The sequence below is a fragment of the Borostomias antarcticus genome (assembly GCF_949987555.1).
Source record: "Borostomias antarcticus genome assembly, chromosome: 32".
In the NCBI taxonomy this organism is placed as follows: domain Eukaryota; kingdom Metazoa; phylum Chordata; class Actinopteri; order Stomiiformes; family Stomiidae; genus Borostomias; species Borostomias antarcticus.
The window spans coordinates 2,309,881-2,329,318 of NC_140265.1; the positions used below are offsets into that span (position 1 = coordinate 2,309,881).

Here is a 19,438-nt window from a genome sequence, read left to right on the forward strand (position 1 = left end):
GGCGGGGGTGCGTATCCAGACTCATGGAGGAAACCTCTCGTCATAAAGAAATCACGGGAAGAAGGGGAAGAAGCCACTGAAGAGTGACACTCTTCAATGTTCTAACACGTAAGAAATGGTTCATATTTTGAATATTTTTTAATACATCGTCTTTGTTCCATGACCGATGTGAATTGAAACCATTACCTTTCTTGATAACTTAAAGGTGCAGTGATGGTCTCCATGCCAAAGGCTACGATGGCGGAGGTGGCCGCCCAGCTGCAGGAGACATTGAAACATGCCCCTGCTAAATGCAGAAGGGTAAGTGATGTCCTTTGGTTTCTCCTACCCAGTGACACTGCATGGTTCCAAAGATTGTGTACCACTTTTTTGTGCATGTATGTGCGTTGTTTATTTACGGCCATTTCATTATGTCTTTAGGTATCTGCAGAAGTCCGTCTGAGCACAGCCCATCCAAGAACAGTCCATCTGAGCACTCCCCAGCATTCTGATGAGGAAGACTTCCCTTCCTAGCTGCCCCCAAGCCCATCTGAGCACAGCCCCCCCCCCCAGCCCATCTGACGCCCACCCACAGCCCATCTGAGCACAGCCCCCCCCCCCACAGCCTATCTGAGCACAGCCTGTAATTTTTTTTGTAAGTAACTTTTTTTTGTAAATAACTTTTTTTTTTTTTTTTTTTTAATCCTTTTTCTTTTTAAAACTTGTTTATCATGTTGCAGGCCAGACATTGTGTGTACTTTTTTAATAAAATAAATTGTTCTTAACTGTTAATGGTGTTGTCATAACTTTTGTACCATAATTTTGCTTGCTGCATTGACTATGACATTAATAGGCTCCTTGCACAAGCTCCACTACATCCTGACACTCTACAGGCGTATTTCTTTCCTGTCCTATACTAGTGGATGGAAGTGATTGATCAGGTGTGCTGAACACCGGATTCATCTCAATTGCTATCCAATAGTATAGGACGGTAAAGAAATATGCCTGTAGAGTTTCAGGAAGTAGTGGAGCTTGTGCAAGGAGCTGATTTGTTTTGTAATGCAAATTATCAATGTAGTCAACGGAAGTGTAGACCACGTTGCAGCAACGTAACAACGAGTAACAGTAATATAATCATATTCATCATAAATAAATCATCACGGAAATCACAACGTTGTGTACACATTGCAGGCACGTTGCAGACACGTTGGACCTGCACGTTGCAGCAACTTGTGTGCAGATACCGCGTTTGCGTTGCATGCACGTTTAACTTGACGTTGAGTGGACCATACAAAAGTCTAAATCGCACGTTTCTGCAACATTGCTGCAACCTGATTGTGTTATAGGGAAGAATAATAATTTTCTACATTTGCAGTAAAAATGAAAATATTGGTGTCAAAATGTACAATAACACTCCAACACAAAACTTTGTTGAAATGCTCTTTAAGCATAGGCCTATTGCTCATCTTCAATAATGTATTTGAACTTTTAGAACAAAACTATTCTGTGAGTTGTTTTGGGCATTTTTGGACTGCACCCCACAATGGCAGAAATGCTAACTTTTTAGCCTTAACGTCAAACATCTCCACTCACCACCGTCTCTGCTCACTGATGCTGCGGACAGCGCCAGTGTAGTGAGTGGTAGTGGAGCGACAGCGCCGCCTAGGGACTTCCACAGGAACTATAGCCATAATGTTTCCTACACACGAGCCTTCAACTAAATGAAGCACATACAGGGATTCACAGATAACAATTTTATTATTACAAAATATGAACGACGACTGAACCTATCAAATAAAGTGTGAGGGCAGAGATGCTCCATTCAAATCCAAGAAACGAATACAAAAAGGACACTATCAAGACCCTGAAGCTTGATTTCTAGATATGTTGTATTTTGCACAATTTACAGTAGGCTCAACATATGTTTGCATTACTAGGCAACCTATTTAGACTTGTTTATTCATTCTTACCTTTTCTCTATTTTGATATGTGTACTGTACATTTGTATTTAACTAGGCCTGTTTTTGTCAGCGCTTCTTGTATTCTTGCTGCTGTACCATTGTAATTTCCCCTCAGGGATCAATACCTACCTACCTACCTACCTACCTACACCTACCTACACCTACCTACCTACAGTACCTAAATACCTACCTACCTACCTACCTACCTACCTACCTACACCTACCTACCTACCTACCTACCTAAATACCTACCTACCTACCTACCTACACCTATCTACCTGCCTAACTACCTACACCTACCTACCTACCCACCCACCCACCTACCTATACCTACCTACCTGCATGCCTACCTACCTACTTACCTACCTACCTACCTACCTACCTGCCTACCTAACTACCTACTACAGTAACTACCTGCTGTCAGCTAACCCCCCCCCCCCATTTCCCAGGATATACCTCTCTCTCTCTCTCTCTCTCTCTCTCTCTCTCTCTCTCTCTCTCTCTCTCTCTCTCGGTTCCTACCAGGACTTTGAAGTCAGCAGGGAGGCGGCCCCCACGGTTCTGTCACTCACTCCTAAATGTCGGAGGCTGGAGTATTGAACAATCTAATCTAGGAAAGATACAGCCCAGTGCAAGTATGTCAGTAGGCTGCATTTAATCTGAATAGTGTTATGTCAGTAGGCTAATCTGCATAGTGCTGTATGTAACCTCTCATGTTAGTGGATTGAAACCTGGGTAAAGAGTAATGAGGTGATCTGGGTTTCTCCTGACATAAGATATCTGTACCTCAAGCCCTCAGCTGATGTCCTGCCTGCATAACAGGGGTTCTATGTGTAACATGTGGGTGAGGTGGGGATTGAACCGCTGACCTTCCTCATCCCAAACATCTACCGCTAGACCAAAGAGGAATTCCCTGAGATCCATGGGCCAACGTGAAGACCGTCCTTCTCTACGGCTCCGATATGTTGAAAACAACCGAGGGCCTCTCAAGAAAGATCCAGGTTCTTGTTAACAAATGCCTGCGTTACATCCTCAAGCTATGGTGGCCCATCAAGACCACAAATGATTAGCTGTGAGGGATCACAAACCAGGACGACATAGCTACCACCGTCAAAAGGAGAAAGTGGAATTAAGATAGGTCACACCCTTAGGAAGGACTCAAATAACATCACGAGACAGGCCCTGGACTGCAATCCACAGGGAAGGAGGAAACAGGATAGGCCAAGAAACCTGGAGACGCTCCACACTCCAAGACCTGAAGAACATTGGAGTGAGCTGGCAGGAAGCACATGCCCAGGCCCAGAAGAGAGGGAGATGGAGAGCTCTGGTGGGCGTCCTATGCCCCTGAACGGGGTCAAGAGGACTAAGTCACTAAAACAATGTACTTTCTACATCTGCAGAGAGTAGAGCTTGAGGTGTTTAGTAGAGCTAGATATGTCTATATTTCAACATTCATTAAAGTATATGACTTTAGACCATACAGGAGCATGGACTTGTTTGCCCACTAGATGGAGGCGTTATTGTACTCTTATTCACTCTACCATGGTTTGTAGGGAGCTTACTTTGGTCAATCATTGATACAAATAATGTGACATTAGTAGCACCAGATATGTCTGTATTTCAACATTCATTATAGGACTTTTGACTATACAGGTGCATGGATTTGTTTAACAACTAGTGAATGTTGCGTCCAAGGGTCATGCCTCTCGATTCCAGATTGCCGGCATGCTATATAAAATCACACATTATGCTGTCTTTCTTTAGTTCATTATAAACAAACAAAGACAGAAAATTGAGGGGTCTTCTACAGGGCAATAAAGTGGGATCTCTGTATAAAAACGCCTAATGAGAAGCAGGGGGCTTGATACCACAAGGGAACATGCATAATGGGTGGGGGACAACATGTTTACATGTGTACAGTACTTGTTGTTGTTGGCAACCCCGCCCCAATAGCAGACCTAGGACTACAACTGGCTAAATTGGCTCTGATTGAGAGACCTGTGCCACTGATTGTTTGATTGGTTTCCATCTGCCTCGTTAGTATGTGTACAGTATTTCTAGCCTACATGTACAGTAGCTCCCATCTTGTTCTTTGTCTGTTCCATTTTCTGTAGCTGTGGAGGTGTGAGGTGGAGAAACTGGAGTATGAAAAGAAGGTATATCAGTAAGAACGTCATTTATTTCCCGGCATGGATGACAATTCAACTAACATGTCTCTCTCTTTGTTTCTAGCAACGAGAGGACATATGAGTTACATTTCAATAAAAAGTTGTTACTTCACAAAATGCCTCCTGTTCAATGTTCATGCAAAAAATTGCTGTGTGATGGCCTCTCACAGCCCTGCCAGTAGGGTAATCCAAAGTGATGGGGTCCACGACATCAGGGGGTTGCATGGTGACCGGTGGGGCTCTCCTTCCTAATGCCAGCTATGTTGTGGAGTACAACACATGCCGACACAATTTGTCAGGCTCTCTCTGGGGCCACCCTGAGCCCGCGCAGGCAGCTGAAGCGGGCTTTCAGAACCCCATCGCCCCACCCCACGCCATCTCTATCCTGACCCTCGTCTTGGTAAGGGCCACATTGAATGTGTTTTGTGGCTCTGGGTTAGGATAGGGTGTCATCAAGAAGGGCATGCACGCATACCCCCTGTCCCCAAGCAGCACTCCATTGAAAAGCCCTGAAGGTGAAGAGGAATATTGCCATGGTCAGTATCGCACATGCATTGTGGGAAATAACATGAGAAACACTATGTAGGCTACAGTTGCCATACCTTGCTCAAACTTGTGGCACAGTGTAGACTCCCTAAAGATCCGGGAGTCATGCACTGACCCAGGCCACTTCACATCAAGGCTGGTGATCATGACGTTGTGGTCACGTCATCTGCAAAAGTATTTGTGGTTCACAACATAAGACCATAGAATTAAAAGTGAATGTAGCATGTGCATTTGACTGAATTACTGCTACATGTCTGCTGACTATTTATTATTGAATGAACACAGGGACTGCACTAGACTGTTGATGGTGGGGGGGGGGGGGGGGGGTATGATGGTTTCTTTTTTGATATGATGTGATGATGTATAGTTGTTCTGTGCTGCTCCTGTTGACACTAATTTGGTTGTACATGTGCTTTTCTCATAATGACATTGAATTGAATTTGGAAGGTGGGGGTGATATTTATTGATGTGAATATTTCCATATGTACCATGAAGGAATTAACTTTCATCAGCTCCTACAACAATCATATCAAGGAATGAGTAGGCCAAATCAGACCCGTTTCCAGAACGAAATGCTAGGGGGGGCATTCAATATGTTACGGGGGGGCACACACACAAAATTGTTTGGGTGCTTTTAAGCCCGTTTTAAGTAGTTTTTCAGACAGATTTAGAGGGATATCTAATTTCTCATTGTTCTCACCGACACCTACCTCTGTGTGTTTTTGACAAGTCTCTATCTATCTATCTATCTATCTATCTATCTATCTATCTATCTATCTATCTATCTATCTATCTATCTATCTATCTATCCATCCATCCATCCATCCATCCATCCATCCATCCATCCATCCATCCATCCATCCAACCATTACCATATCTTTGGAACGTCTCCTCACTGTTCTGAATTCATCAAAACTGTCAAAATAAGATGATTGCTGTAAATATGAAGAATATGCAAAAACATTTTTGTAAAACCTTTTTTTTAATAAAAAATAACCCTTGACTTATCAAGCGTAATATGTAAATCAAGTGCATATTAGATATAAGAGTCTTTAGCGCCACTTAATCTTTGGTGCCACCTAATCCTACATATGAGTGTATGAGTGAGTGTCAGACTTTGTATCCGTAAAGTCAGAGTCACAGGAGGAGGTAATTTCTCCTGCAGCTGTTTTAAAAAGCCTGGCAGAGAAAATGAAATAGCCAAAGGGCTACTCTCCACTAGTAGAGTGGCAGGCGGCGCTTCTGGGCTGAGTGAAATCTTCTCAAAACAATGTCCCTCCACTCATTCCTGAACTTCTTCGTTAAGTCCTTCTCAAATGCCAAAAGAATCAAATTGGTCTTGCGTCGATGAAGCATACTAAGGCGATGCTCTGTGAAGACGTTCTTGAGGGTAGAAAACGAATTCTCACAGAGTGCCGTGCTGGCTCCAAAGGTGAATGCGTGCTTAAAGGCTGTGATCACAGTTGGCATTGATTCCAGAGGCCTCTGGAACTGTTTAAGCACCTGTAGGGTTGGGTGATATGGTTGAAATCAACATTGCAATAATCATAAGGATTTTTCTAGATATCAATATATATCACATGGTTCCCTAACATACCTCACTTTATGAGTTTTAAGTAAAATTTGCTTGTCATCAATTTAGACAGCAGCAATGTGTGTCACCATATTGAAATATCATCACAATATGATTCCACTGGAACAGGATAACCGATAATGAATTATTGCCCAGCCCTAATCACCTGTTTGATTGTCCACTTCTCCCCATCTGCTGGAGATGATTCCTTCATTTGCGAGCTGAGGAACAGGCGAGCGACCACATATTCAGAATCCACAACGGGTGTCTTGGTGAGGTTGAGTAACGGCTTCACCTTACTGACATCCAAGAACGAGGACTGCTCGGGATCCAGAGAGTTGAGTGCCGCCATCAGCTCACAATTACGCTCCCCGAAGCGATTCTTCATTTCCTCACACACTGAGTCGATGCAACTAAAATACATCCTGCGTAGCTCTGTTTCCTCATTGCGATCTTCTTGTGTGATGACTTATTCGACGACATAGCAAGCAAGGGCAGGATTCTGTGTGCGTCTTCTCTTTGCCGGCCTTGTTGTGGCACTGTCGCAAAGCGCCAGGAGTGCCAGGAACTCTGTCTCGGTGCGGAGAGTCTTGATACAGGTGATGGCGGTGTTGATGAGTTGCACGCCTACAATAGAATAAAACGCTTTTATTGTCATTGTACAGAATACAACAATATTAAGAGTGCTACGCCTGATCTGTACATTACAAGACACAGGGAAATGAAACAAAACAACCTCAGCAAAACAAACGACCAAAGCCAACAACACAGGTTCTAAAATAATGAGTAAAATAAATAAATAGAATTCAATTTTTCCCTGGAATAGGTGTACTTGTACTTAGTGCACTAGAATAAGAATAAATGTAAACTTCCTTCACCTGTAACCAGATCCATGTCTTCGCGCTGCAAACTAGTGTTTGCGGGGTCAAGATATAAAAGGATCTTGTGCACCATCTCAGCAATGAACTTGAAGCTGGGCTCAGATATGCTCCGCAGCAATCCCACCGCTTCAACGCGCACATCTGCTCCAAATGCCCGGTTGCCGTTGACCTCTCGGAGCAGTGTGGATAGGTCATCCAATGATCGCAGAACAACCCTACTAACACAATCAGGTTGCAGCAATGTTGCAGAAACGTGCAATTTAGACTTTGGTATGGTCCACTCAACGTCAAGTTAAACGTGCATGCAACGCAAACGCGGTATCTGCACACAAGTTGCTGCAACGTGCAGATCCAACGTGTCTGCAACGTGCCTGCAATGTCCACATAACGTTGTGATTTCCGCGATGATTTCGATGTATATTGCTGCAACGTTGTATACACGTTTATATATTATATTATATAGCTCCTTGCACAAGCGCCACTACTTCCTGAAACTCTACAGGCATATTTCTTTACCGTCCTATACTATTGGATAGCAATAGCGATGAATCCGGTGTGCAGCACACCTGATCAATCACTTCCATCCACTAGTATAGGACAGGAAAGAAATACGCCTGTAGAGTGTCAGGAAGTAGTGGAGCTTGTGCAAAGAGCCTATTAATGTCATAGTCAATGCAGCAAGCAAAATTATGGTACAAAAGTTATGACAACACCATTCAGTCAAGAACAATTTATTTTATTAAAAAAAGTACACAATATCTAGCCTACAAATGATAAACAATTTTAAAAACAAAAAGTATTTAAAAAAAACAAAAAAAAAAACAGTTATTTACAAAAAAGTATTTACAAAAAATGGCAGGCTGTGCTCAGATAGGCTGGGGGGGGGGGGGTTGCTGTGCTCAGATGGGCTGCGGGTGGGTGTCAGATGGGTTGGGGGGCAGCTAGGAAGGGAAGTCTTCCTCATCAGTATGCTGGGGAGTGCTCAGATGGACTGTTCTTGGATGGGCTGTGCTCAGGCGGACTTCTGCAGATACCTAAAGACACAATGAAATGGCCGTAAATACACAACGCACATACATGCACAAAAAAGTGGTACACAATCTTTGGAACCATGCAGTGTCACTGGGTAGGAGAAACCAAAAAAAAAGACATCACTTACCCTTCTGCATTTAGCAGGGGCATGTTTCAATGTCTCCTGCAGCTTGGCGGCCACCTCCGCCATCGTAGCCTTTGGCATGGAGACCATCACTGCACCTTTAAGTTATCAAGAAAGGTAATGGTTTCAATTCACATCGGTCATGGAACAAAGACAATGTATTAAAAAATATTCAAAATATGAACCATTTCTTACGTGTTAGAACATTGAAGAGTGTCATACTCTTCAGTGGCTTCTTCCCCTTCTTCCCGTGCACACTGTCGCTCCACACCGCATGTGTGGCAACAGCTGACAGCACCCGCCGGACTGTGTCCGCCAAGTCTCTGCCACCAATGGCACCTAGTTATTGTGTGTGCAAAACAAAGACAGTCATTTACTGTACCCTTCCCTGCAAAAATAAGACAAAGTTCTGCTCTGCAGACACTCACCATCTTCCTCTGATGTTCCCGTTCCTTCAACCTGGCCTCAAAGACCTGCAGCTCCTCCTTCGTTTGGGCAGGGTCCAGTGCATCCAGCACTTCTGCCTGGGCACCTCTGGACTCCCCAGGCCGCATGCTCTGGGCCAGTTCCCTCACACTCTGCGCAAGCTCACGGAGTTGCTCCCGCAAGTCCGAGAACTGCTGATGTACAGACCTCTGGAAATCTAGATAAACACAGATGTGGCTATAAGTACATTGACATAAAACTAAATTAAACTCAAAATATATCCCTGCATGCAACATGAAGTAGTTCCATACCAGCATCTGCAGAGCAGCATCGATTGGGTAGAGGGGTACATGGAGTCAATGGTGCTGGAGCCGTTTTCTTGGGCGACGGCATCACAGACTTAACTGAAAACCAAAAGGGATAAAGGAAAGGGATTTGCAGGAAACTTTATGGTGTTGGCAGCATGCTTGGGCTTCTGGCATTTGAAGGAAAATAAATTAAGACATTAACAGGTAGACACCACAACACCACAACAGTACTTCCCACTCTTACCTGGTCTGGCTGGGGTGCTATACATGGGCTCATATGGTTTTCGCTCACAGGGGATGAGCTCGGAAAATCTGCAAGATGAGTAAAATGGTATTCAAAATTAAAAAAAAGATATTCCAACCATCAGTGTGCAGCAGGCATAGACATTTCATTAATTTCATTTCAACACAAACATGCATACCTGGATTGTACAGCACACGTGGATTGTACTGGACAGCCAGCAGAGGCCTTTCAACTCCGGCACCTGGCATACTGTCTTCAAGTTCAAGTTCAAGGCTTTTATTGTCATGTGTATTTATAAAACACAATGAAATACACTGTGCCCGGCACTCTCAGACATCAAGACATGACTTAAGACATAAGACAGTAAGACATTACAACAATATGACAGGAGACGTTTACAAAATAAGACAGAAATACGACAATAAGACATTACAAAGAGACATTAAAGTGCATAGAGCAAAAGTAGGAGCATCAGTGATTCATCAGCCTAACTGCATGTGGAAAAAAACTTTTACTGAGACGGGTGGTACGTGACTTGATGCTCTGGTAACGTTTTTTGGATGGAAGGAGAGAGAACAGTGCATGGGCAGGGTGACTGGGGTCCCTAATGATGGTACAGACTTTCCTCTTACAGCTGTCTTTGGCCTGCATTGTGGGGACCAATGGGTGCCCGGGGCTTGGAATATCTAGTGGAATATCAGTAAATTAGCTCAGATTACTCGATTTCAAAAGTACTACTCTTTTGGGACTGTTGAATGCACTTTAGTATATTACCTTCGTCACTGGAGTGATAGCGCGTGTTGCGCCGTCTCTTTCTAACGTCTTGGCACTCGTCCATTGACTGCTGCTCGAAGACCTTTGCCATGAGCCTGGCACCTTCGTAATGATCTGTGTGCATAAAGTACAATAATCAATACATTTCAGCCATCCTTTTTCCTCAGAATAATGAGTCATGATTTTTTTTCCCCCATCAGTATTTTTTAACAGCTTAAAATGCAAACAGTATCAGTTGTGGACTTTGGGAAAACCCGGACTCTGTGGAGCGCCCAGCCAGGGTTAGGTTCCACACAGCTCTTTATCCGTTGGCTGACTTTGTTCATTGGCCAGGAAGACATCTGCAACTGTGAGTGAAACCATGTTAGTACCCGCTTCCCTGTACAATTGAAAAGTAGCACACCAATCAGAAACATTGTTCACACAAACATGTTCTTACCCCATCCGTTTTGGAGAGCCAGGATACTGGGACAACCGACAGTGTCCTCCCCCTGAAACTCCACACTGCAATACAGTCTGCCCAATAAACAAAAAATATTAAGGTTATAAAGACATAAGGACCCTATGGGAAAGTAGGCAGAGGGGAAGAAGCGACTAAAACTGAACAATTCAACAAGTCATTACAGCCGATAAGTAATTAGTGACACGCCACTATTCTATACTATTGTTTTTTTTTTTAATTCTCTGCCGGCATCTGCCCAGGACAGATGCGGTCAATGGCGGTCAATCATCAGTGTGGGAAACATGAAGCTAGTTTAGGCATTAGCCACTGCAGTGCACAGATTAAATGTATACGGCCCGTGAATCACGCGTTACTACTCGCAGTTTTAACAGGAACGCCTGTTTTTGACTCGTGAACTCCAACAATACACACCGATTCTACTAATGTGGCAAACAAAGCTGCCTCCATCTTTGTTTCGAGCTAACATTATTGTCCATGGTACCCCACTTACCTCGTGGGTGGCATCGTTCTCAGTCTCCCACTTTCCAGACAAATGGAAAATATATAAAGCATTATCTTGGCTTCGCCTTCACTGTTGCCTATGTAATATTAGCCTAAGATTCAATCAATCAATCAAGCAAAGCTTTATTTGTATAGCGCATTTCATACCCAGAGGCAACACAATGCGCTTTACAAAGAACAAGGGAGGTGGGCAGACGTCCCACCCCTACATATTCCAGAGGGAAGAAAAAAAACAGTATCACCCGGGGGCCAGATAAGTGAGCTGTAAAAATTCTTCCCTGACCCCTCTCAACAAGGCGATCGAGCAAGCTCCTGGAGTATGTTTGTCTACCGGCTAAGAACATTTATAAAGCAATAAATAACATTAAATTAAATTTTCAGAGTAAGAGAGGCTAATAACATCATAGGAGAGACATGGCAAACACTGGTGTATGTCTGTGTGTGCGTCTGTGTGATTCGTGATGGCCTTAGAAAGCCTGACACGAGCGAGCTCCCAATGTGAGTCTCAAATTCAGCAGAGTCAAACAAACAAACAATTCACATTTCCCTCAATCCAGCGGCCATTTTAGAGTAACGTTAACTAACACAAACTACCAGCTCAGACCGTTCGCTTATGTTTCTGCAAATGTTCGCGGCGAACACAAAGCCAGCAGTAACAGAAAAAAGGTTTGCAATAGTTTGTCGGAGTATTTGCAATATCGTCTAAACGTTAGCCAAGTTTGGGCCTTGACTTTGCTAGCTAACACTAGTAGCGTGCTAGCTAGCATTAGCTAACGTTAGCTAGCTATCATTAGGCTTCCAATTCCTGAACTTAGTTTAGCGTGCAGGTTATGAGTTACTTCTGTTAATATGTAGGGGTGGGATGTCTGCCCACCTCCCTTGTTCTCTGTAAAGTGCATTGTGTTGCCTCTGGGTATGAAATGCGCTATATAAATAAAGCTTTGATTGATTGATTGATTCTGTTTACTTAAATCTTATATTACCGGTAAGTAAACAAATAAATAGCTAAAACAACAGTCAAATCAATGTAATTTGATGAGAAAAAACCCCGAGGTGACGTTAGCTAGATAACTTACCAGAAATTAAGTGCGCACCACACAAAAAAGTGTTTGTTGGTCCCCAATCTGCTCTCTTTATGGCTTTAAAACACAGCTTTCGGCGGTTCCTCTGAAAAGGGTGACATCTCGAGGGGATGCTGAAGAATCTGAGGCCATCATCTTTTCCTTTTCTGTTTGTACAGTTCACAGCAGCTTTGAGGCATAATTAGCTACATGAAACGGAGCTCCTGGCTACTGTGGCGAGTTCGTTTGCCTTTTTGCCTAGAGGCTGCGTGCGCACTCTGCTGTGATGTAGGCGGCGAACACATCTATAGGGAGGGAAAGTAATCTCATCGCCCCCTAGTGGTAGCGTTCCATAATGCCAAAGGAATGAATGAGATTTCTCATAGACACGTCTTTTGAAAAATGATATCTTGGTCGACACCGAAAAGTAAGTAGAATGCCTTAAATGGCAAATACTTGGAGACAAACTTTATTGATTCTGCTGATCAATCACAATCCGAATTATATTAAATAATTAGCTGTGACTATGAAAATGTAAAACTAAAGTCCAGTTGCTCATGAGGGCGTCATTTAAAGGTGCTCTCCCTCCAGCTCTGTTTTCAGCAAGGGGGCATAAACCGTTAGTAGATTAGAAAAGAAACATCAAATTGTGTGCAGGTTGATTAGGCAGTTTGACAGGTCATTCCAATCATTTCACTTGGTCAGAAGTGTGATTGGTTGTTCTGTTTTTATCTGTATTGAGCATTCATGTGTCAAATCTCTTATTTCATTGATTACATTCCGGAGGAGATGGCACCTTTAAACACATAATTTCCACCATGGGTCGCAGTGATAGAGAATCCTGCCTACCTTTTTTTTTATTAATGAAAAAGCATTCAATTTATAACAAACAGGGAAATATACAATCAATAACATTTCTAAGATGAGTTATTCACCTCAACATACAGTACAATATGAAGGATATAAGCGAAAAAAAAGAAAATACGAAAAAAAGACAGGAGCAGTTTGGCAAAGAATCCTGCCTACTTTAACTGTGAACCAAGCAATCAGTGACGTCAAGGGATAGCCCGATTGCTAGCCTAATAGGACTGTAATGCAACGTCACTGTCACGTTATTTAATGACGTTACAGGGACCCATGTTGCCAATGTTTCTGCAACGTTGCAGTAAAGTCTAATTAGACTTAGGAGGGTAAAGTTATTTTCGACCATAGATGGTCGTTGTCACAACATCGCCTGATGGTAACGTTGCAACTAACCTAAGTACAACTTATGTGCAACGTTGCTGCAACCCCCTGTTAGTAGGGAGCAGGTCTAGCTGCTTCCCTACCTTATGTGAGTTCAAGGGACCCCACTGAGTCTGTGGACTGGGTCAAAAGGCCCCCACAACCTACAGGACAAACTACAGGAGGAACTGAACTGTTCATCTTGATTCCCCTAGGGGAGTTAAAAGTGCTTTTAGGGGAACTAGAGTGTCTGTGGGGGGTTTGCTCTTGTAGGATACTTAGTATAATCTGCCTTTCACTTATGCTGCGTTCACACCGGGCGCGGCGAGAAAATGCAAGCCGCCCAGTTCGACCCAATCTCGCCGCGGGATCCAATGATGAAATTGACAACACATCACAAAAGTATTCTGTGATGCAGTTTGTTTTCTTGCATTGATTTATTTGTCATATCAGCATTGGAGATTTAAACACATTCAACAACTTGAGGCTTGCCCTAAACTAGTACACCCTCCCTGTACAGTATGGGCATTATCTAAATGTTTGTATATACTATTACATCATACCACAGAACAGTTTACCCAAACACTATCGCATATCTTGAATGGCTTTTATGCTTCCAAAGGAATATACATGATAGCATGTCATGATAGAACAGTGAACCTAATAGTTAAGGACATATCACATCACTCCCCAACATCAGTGAAAATGTACACACACGCCTGCGTCAATGCATCTATGTTCCATCTCTGTAACGACCAATATGTCTTTTTCACAGTTGTCTGCTAACACACCAGATGTGGTTGTGGTTAATGAGGAGTCCAGAGAAGTGTCTGTATTAGAGATAGCATGCACCTTTGATACAAGCCTTGAGGAAGCCTTCATGACTAAGGTCTTGAAATACCAACCTCTCGTAAATACCATCTCAGAGCTAGGCTACAGGTTAATACCATCTCAGAGCTAGGCTACAGGTAAATACCATCTCAGAGCTAGGCTATAGGTTAATACCATCTCAGAGCTAGGCTATAGGGGCTACAGGTTAATACCATCTCAGAGCTAGGCTACAGGTAAATACCATCTCAGAGCTAGGCTATAGGGGCTACAGGTTAATACCATCTCAGAGCTAGGCTATAGGGGCTACAGGTTAATACCATCTCAGAGCTAGGCTACAGGTAAATACCATCTCAGAGCTAGGCTATAGGGGCTACAGGTTAATACCATCTCAGAGCTAGGCTATAGGGGCTACAGGTTAATACCATCTCAGAGCTAGGCTATAGGGGCTACAGGTGAATACCATCTCAGAGCTAGGCTATAGGGGCTATAGGTGAATACCATCTCAGAGCTAGGCTACAGGTGAATACCATCTCAGAGCTAGGCTATAGGGGCTACAGGTAAATACCATCTCAGAGCTAGGCTACAGGTTAATACCATCTCAGAGCTAGGCTACAGGTGAATACCATCTCAGAGCTAGGCTACAGGTTAATACCATCTCAGAGCTAGGCTACAGGTGAATACCATCTCAGAGCTAGGCTATAGGGGCTACAGGTAAATACCATCTCAGAGCTAGGCTATAGGGGCTACAGGTAAATACCATCTCAGAGCTAGGCTATAGGGGCTATAGGTGAATACCATCTCAGAGCTAGGCTACAGGTTAATACCATCTCAGAGCTAGGCTATAGGGGCTATAGGTGAATACCATCTCAGAGCTAGGCTATAGGGGCTACAGGTGAATACCATCTCAGAGCTAGGCTACAGGTAAATACCATCTCAGAGCTAGGCTATAGGGGCTACAGGTTAATACCATCTCAGAGCTAGGCTATAGGTTAATACCATCTCAGAGCTAGGCTACAGGTGAATACCATCTCAGAGCTAGGCTACAGGTGAATACCATCTCAGAGCTAGGCTATAGGGGCTACAGGTGAATACCATCTCAGAGCTAGGCTATAGTAATACCATCTCAGAGCTAGGCTACAGGGGCTACAGGTGAATACCATCTCAGAGCTAGGCTACAGGGGCTACAGGTGAATATCATCTCAGAGCTAGGCTATAGGGGCTACAGGTAAATACCATCTCAGAGCTAGGCTACAGGTGAATACCATCTCAGAGCTAGGCTACAGGTGAATACCATCTCAGAGCTAGACTATAGGGGCTACAGGTAAATACCATCTCAGAGCTAGGCTACAGGTGAATACCATCTCAGAGCTAGGCTACAGGTGAATACCATCTCAGAGCTAGGCTACAGTTGAATACCATCTCAGAGCTAGGCTATAGGGGCTACAGGTGCACACTACTTGTTTTCATATTTGGCAGCCTTGGACATGTTCATAGGTTGGTTGTCAGAGGACTTCGTCTACTTGGGACGTCCAAGAAGGAAGCTAAAAGGCTCACCAAGTACTGCTCTGTCTCTGCAATTATTGGCAGCAGAGACGTTGCTACTTGTACCCATGAGTGATGTGTTTTGTATGTGAAAGACATTGTCCATGTTAATTGTGAGTGTAGACTAATCTGTGTCTTTAGTATTTGTGTCCCTGTGTGCATTGTTTATTATGTGGACATGAATAAATGATTAAAATGTGTGTGTATCATTTCATCTGTCTGGATGAATTGATAGTCCAGTCAAATGGCAAATGACAAAACAGTGTTAAAATCCCGAACTACCCCTTTAAAGTCGCACTGAAACAGACTTTTGAGATCATCTAACTTCCGTAGTTTGACGTATTTCCGACGCAAACAAGCTATGAGGGTGGGACATATGTTTAAAGGAATTTGATTGGAACATTGACAAGTGGACGGGTTTTAAGAACTTTAGACAGATTCGATAGAAGGATAGCGTTGATTGACAGGTGAATGTCGTGAGATTATTGGCCTAAAATCTAAGGTACCTGGTGTCGTCATTGCACGTGACCTACCGTTTTCCAGGAAGTAAGAAATTATATACTTTGATATAAGATTACAACAAAAGTAGAATTTTGTAAATTGTTTGGCATACATCGTTGAATAGGTGAACACTATGACTAATTATGTGAACCAAAATGGGACAGAATTCTTTTTTCATTTCAGTGCGACTTTAACAGTAGAGTGGAGAGAACGTCTCAGTGTCTGTGACTCACAGGACAGATGATGAGAGGGCTGGTGTTTTTACCATCATCATAAAGACCAGTGGAGAAACAAGGGTAGAGTCTCTCAGTGAAAGAACATCCAGTGAAAGAGTAGATCTGAGACCTGGCCTCCACGTCGTAGAAGGTGACCTCGCCCTCCTCATAATCCACAAACACCCCCACCTTCTGGGGCTTGACTCTCAGACTAAGGTGGACATCAGGCCCAGCGTGAGCTATGTAATCACCATCACCCCACAACCCCAGAGCCCAGTGTCCCTTCACAGGACTGCGCTCTATAGCTCCCTTCCTGTTAATGGACTCTCTGGCCACTCCTAAAGCCCATCCTGTTTTCCCCCTCACCTGCACCTCATAGTAGAACCTCCCAGAGGAGAAGCCCTCCTTTCCTAGAACACAGACTGCAGGATCAAACCTATCCGGGTTGTCAGGGAACCTTTTATATATCTGTTGCAGTCTCACTTGTTTCCCATCCTGAGACAGGACGAGTTGGGGATTGGCTGTATCAGGGTCCAGAGTCACATCCACTGCACACCGCTTCACCATCCTCAGTTTGACACCAGTGATCTCTTTGTGGAGCGTCTCCTCCAGCTGAGACACGGCTCTTCTCACTGGGCCCACACACAGGTCAACGTCAACCCTGATCTCAGAGCAGTCCTTGGCGTGCGGGAGGGTGGAGAGGGTGTGGTCGCTCTGCAGGAAGGAGAGGTGGTCCTCGTTGTGCGAGAGCTGCTCCAGCTCAGCGCTTCTGTTCTGTAGTTCCGCGATGTTCTGCTCCAGCTCTTTAATCATCTCTCCAGTCTTCTTCTCTGCTGCTTTCTGCTTCTTCTCGATCGCCTCAATCAGCTCGGCCTGGCAACTCTCGATGGAGCGCACCAGAGCAGTGAAGGCCTTCGTGCTTTCTGATATCTCCTTCTCTGCTTCCGTCTTGCTGTTCTCTTCCGAGCTTTTCATTTCCTCCACCTTCTGCTGTATCTCCTGGATCATCTTCTGCATCTCAGACCTGGTCTCTCCCACCTGAGCCTTCCTGACCCAGAACTCCTCCTCCATGGAGACGGTCTTGTGACCTTTGTGGTCTCCCTCCATACAGAACTGACACACACACACCTGGTCGTCTCTACAGAACAGCTCCAGGAGTCTCCCGTGCTTCTTACAGACCCTGTCCTCCAGGTCGTCCACGGGTTCGATCTGCTTGTGTTTCTTTAGGGCTGGAGCTGTCCGATGAGACTCCAGGTGAGTCTCACAGTAAGAGGCCAGACACACCAGGCAGGATTTGACGGCGCTGAACTTTGGCCCAGTGCAGACGTCACAGGGCACCGTTCCAGGGTTGATAAGGGCTTGCTTCGGGGTGATAGGTGCGGCTTTATCCGGGCCTGACCTCTTCATCTGGGCAGCCATTTCAGCAATGAAGGTGTTGACACGAACCTCGGGTCTGGTGTTGAATTTCTCCTTACACAGGGGGCAGTAGTACAGGTCAGTGGTGTCCCAGTAGCCTCGGATGCAGGCCATGCAGAAGTTGTGTCCACAGGGGGTGGAAACTGGCTTAGTGAACACATCCACACAGATGGAGCACTGGACCTGCTCTTCAGACACGAGGATACTGGACGATGCCATAGCTGGGAACACAACACAGCGATTCAATATAGCTTCTGTTCTAATAATAGTGTTCAAATAATGTTTGTAATATCAGGATCTCTCTCTCTCTCTCTCTCTCTCTCTCTCTCTCACACACACACACACACACACACTTTCTCTCCTCACCTCAGTATTCTGTCAATTTTCAGGTAGAACAAGAGAAGTGTCCATTGGGCCGGCACCTGTCTCGTTGGTGCAGCTGTGGAGGCTGACGGTATAATACCTATGAGACGTTGTCAAAAGCTTGTTTCTCTTAGAGAAGAGTTAACTTTCATTTCTGCAAAGTGACGTTCAATAGCCCCTCCCCCAGTCCCAGATCACATTTCCACTCTTAAAGCAACAGTTCACATTTGTCACTATTCATCTTAAAGTCGCACTGAAACGGACGTTTGAGATCATCTAACTTCTGTAGTTTGACGTATTTCCAACGCAAACAAGCTATGAGGGTGGGACATGTGTTTAGAGGAATTTGATTGGAATATTGACAAGTGGACGGGTTTTAAGAACTTTAGACAGATTCGATAGAAGGATAGCGTTGATTGACGGGTGGATGTCGTGAGATTATTGGCCTAAAATCTAAGGTACCTGATGTCGTCATTGCACGTGACCTGCCGTTTTCCAGGAAGTAAGAAATTATATACTTTGATATAAGATTACAATAAAAGTAGAATTTTGTAATTTTTTTGGCATACATCGTTGAATAGGTGAACACTATGACCAATTATGTGAACCAAAATGGGACAGAATGCTTTTTTCATTTCAGTGCGACTTTAAACAGTTCATTCAATTGTTGATGTAACCCATCTGTTTTGGCATGCTGGTGGTAAAACTAGGGTCTCACACTTGGGAGGCGCTGCGCCTCTCTTGGAGGAACTGTCAGTGCTCCTTTGAGAGTGAGTTTCATCAGCTCCTCTTACGTTTCACTCGATTACATTTATTCCATCCCTTCAGCAGGCAGATGGGTCAGTTCTGGAAATGGTCAGTTCTTATTTGAAGCATAGGCAGCTATTGGTGGATGTGGGATGATGTCTCAACCAGAGTTTGTTTATATATAAAAGGACCGCTCTTCTTCCTTATAAACGACCTGAAGTGTGCCTGTTCATGTCAACTATCTTTATATGCTGATGATTTTGAGCTACTGGTCCCCCACACAGATATACGCATAATAGAAAATACACTGAGTGCAGAAGTAGCCTAATGAATGTCAGCAGGTGGATCCCACTGAGCAAAGACACGTCTAAAAGACGTCTTTTAGATGTCTTTTTTGTCTTTTTCGGACGTCCAAAGACATCCAATTAGGAGCCAGAATGAATGTTTTTTTTGTACGTTCAGATATTGAACCCGTTCTGCACGTCCACAGACGTCTTAGAGGGGTCCAAGCCAGACGTTTGAATATTGAGGGGTCCAGCAGACGAACAAACGGGGTTC

The 19,438-nt window shown here is 44.1% G+C and overlaps 2 protein-coding genes across 2 annotated transcripts in view; both read right to left on the reverse strand.

Moving 5' to 3' along the window:
* LOC311327418 (heat shock factor 2-binding protein-like) overlaps positions 1-19,438 on the reverse strand; it is a gene marked incomplete at both ends in the record, with an annotated part of 468,623 nt that overhangs the window by 351,565 nt on the left and 97,620 nt on the right. The window lies entirely within an intron of this gene.
* On the reverse strand, positions 16,355-17,989 carry LOC311327359 (E3 ubiquitin-protein ligase TRIM21-like; the record flags this gene model as incomplete). Its single annotated transcript, XM_084460396.1, has 1 exon — positions 16,355-17,989. One exon carries the CDS (start codon positions 17,987-17,989, stop codon positions 16,355-16,357), a length of 1,635 nt encoding a protein of 544 aa, XP_084316522.1.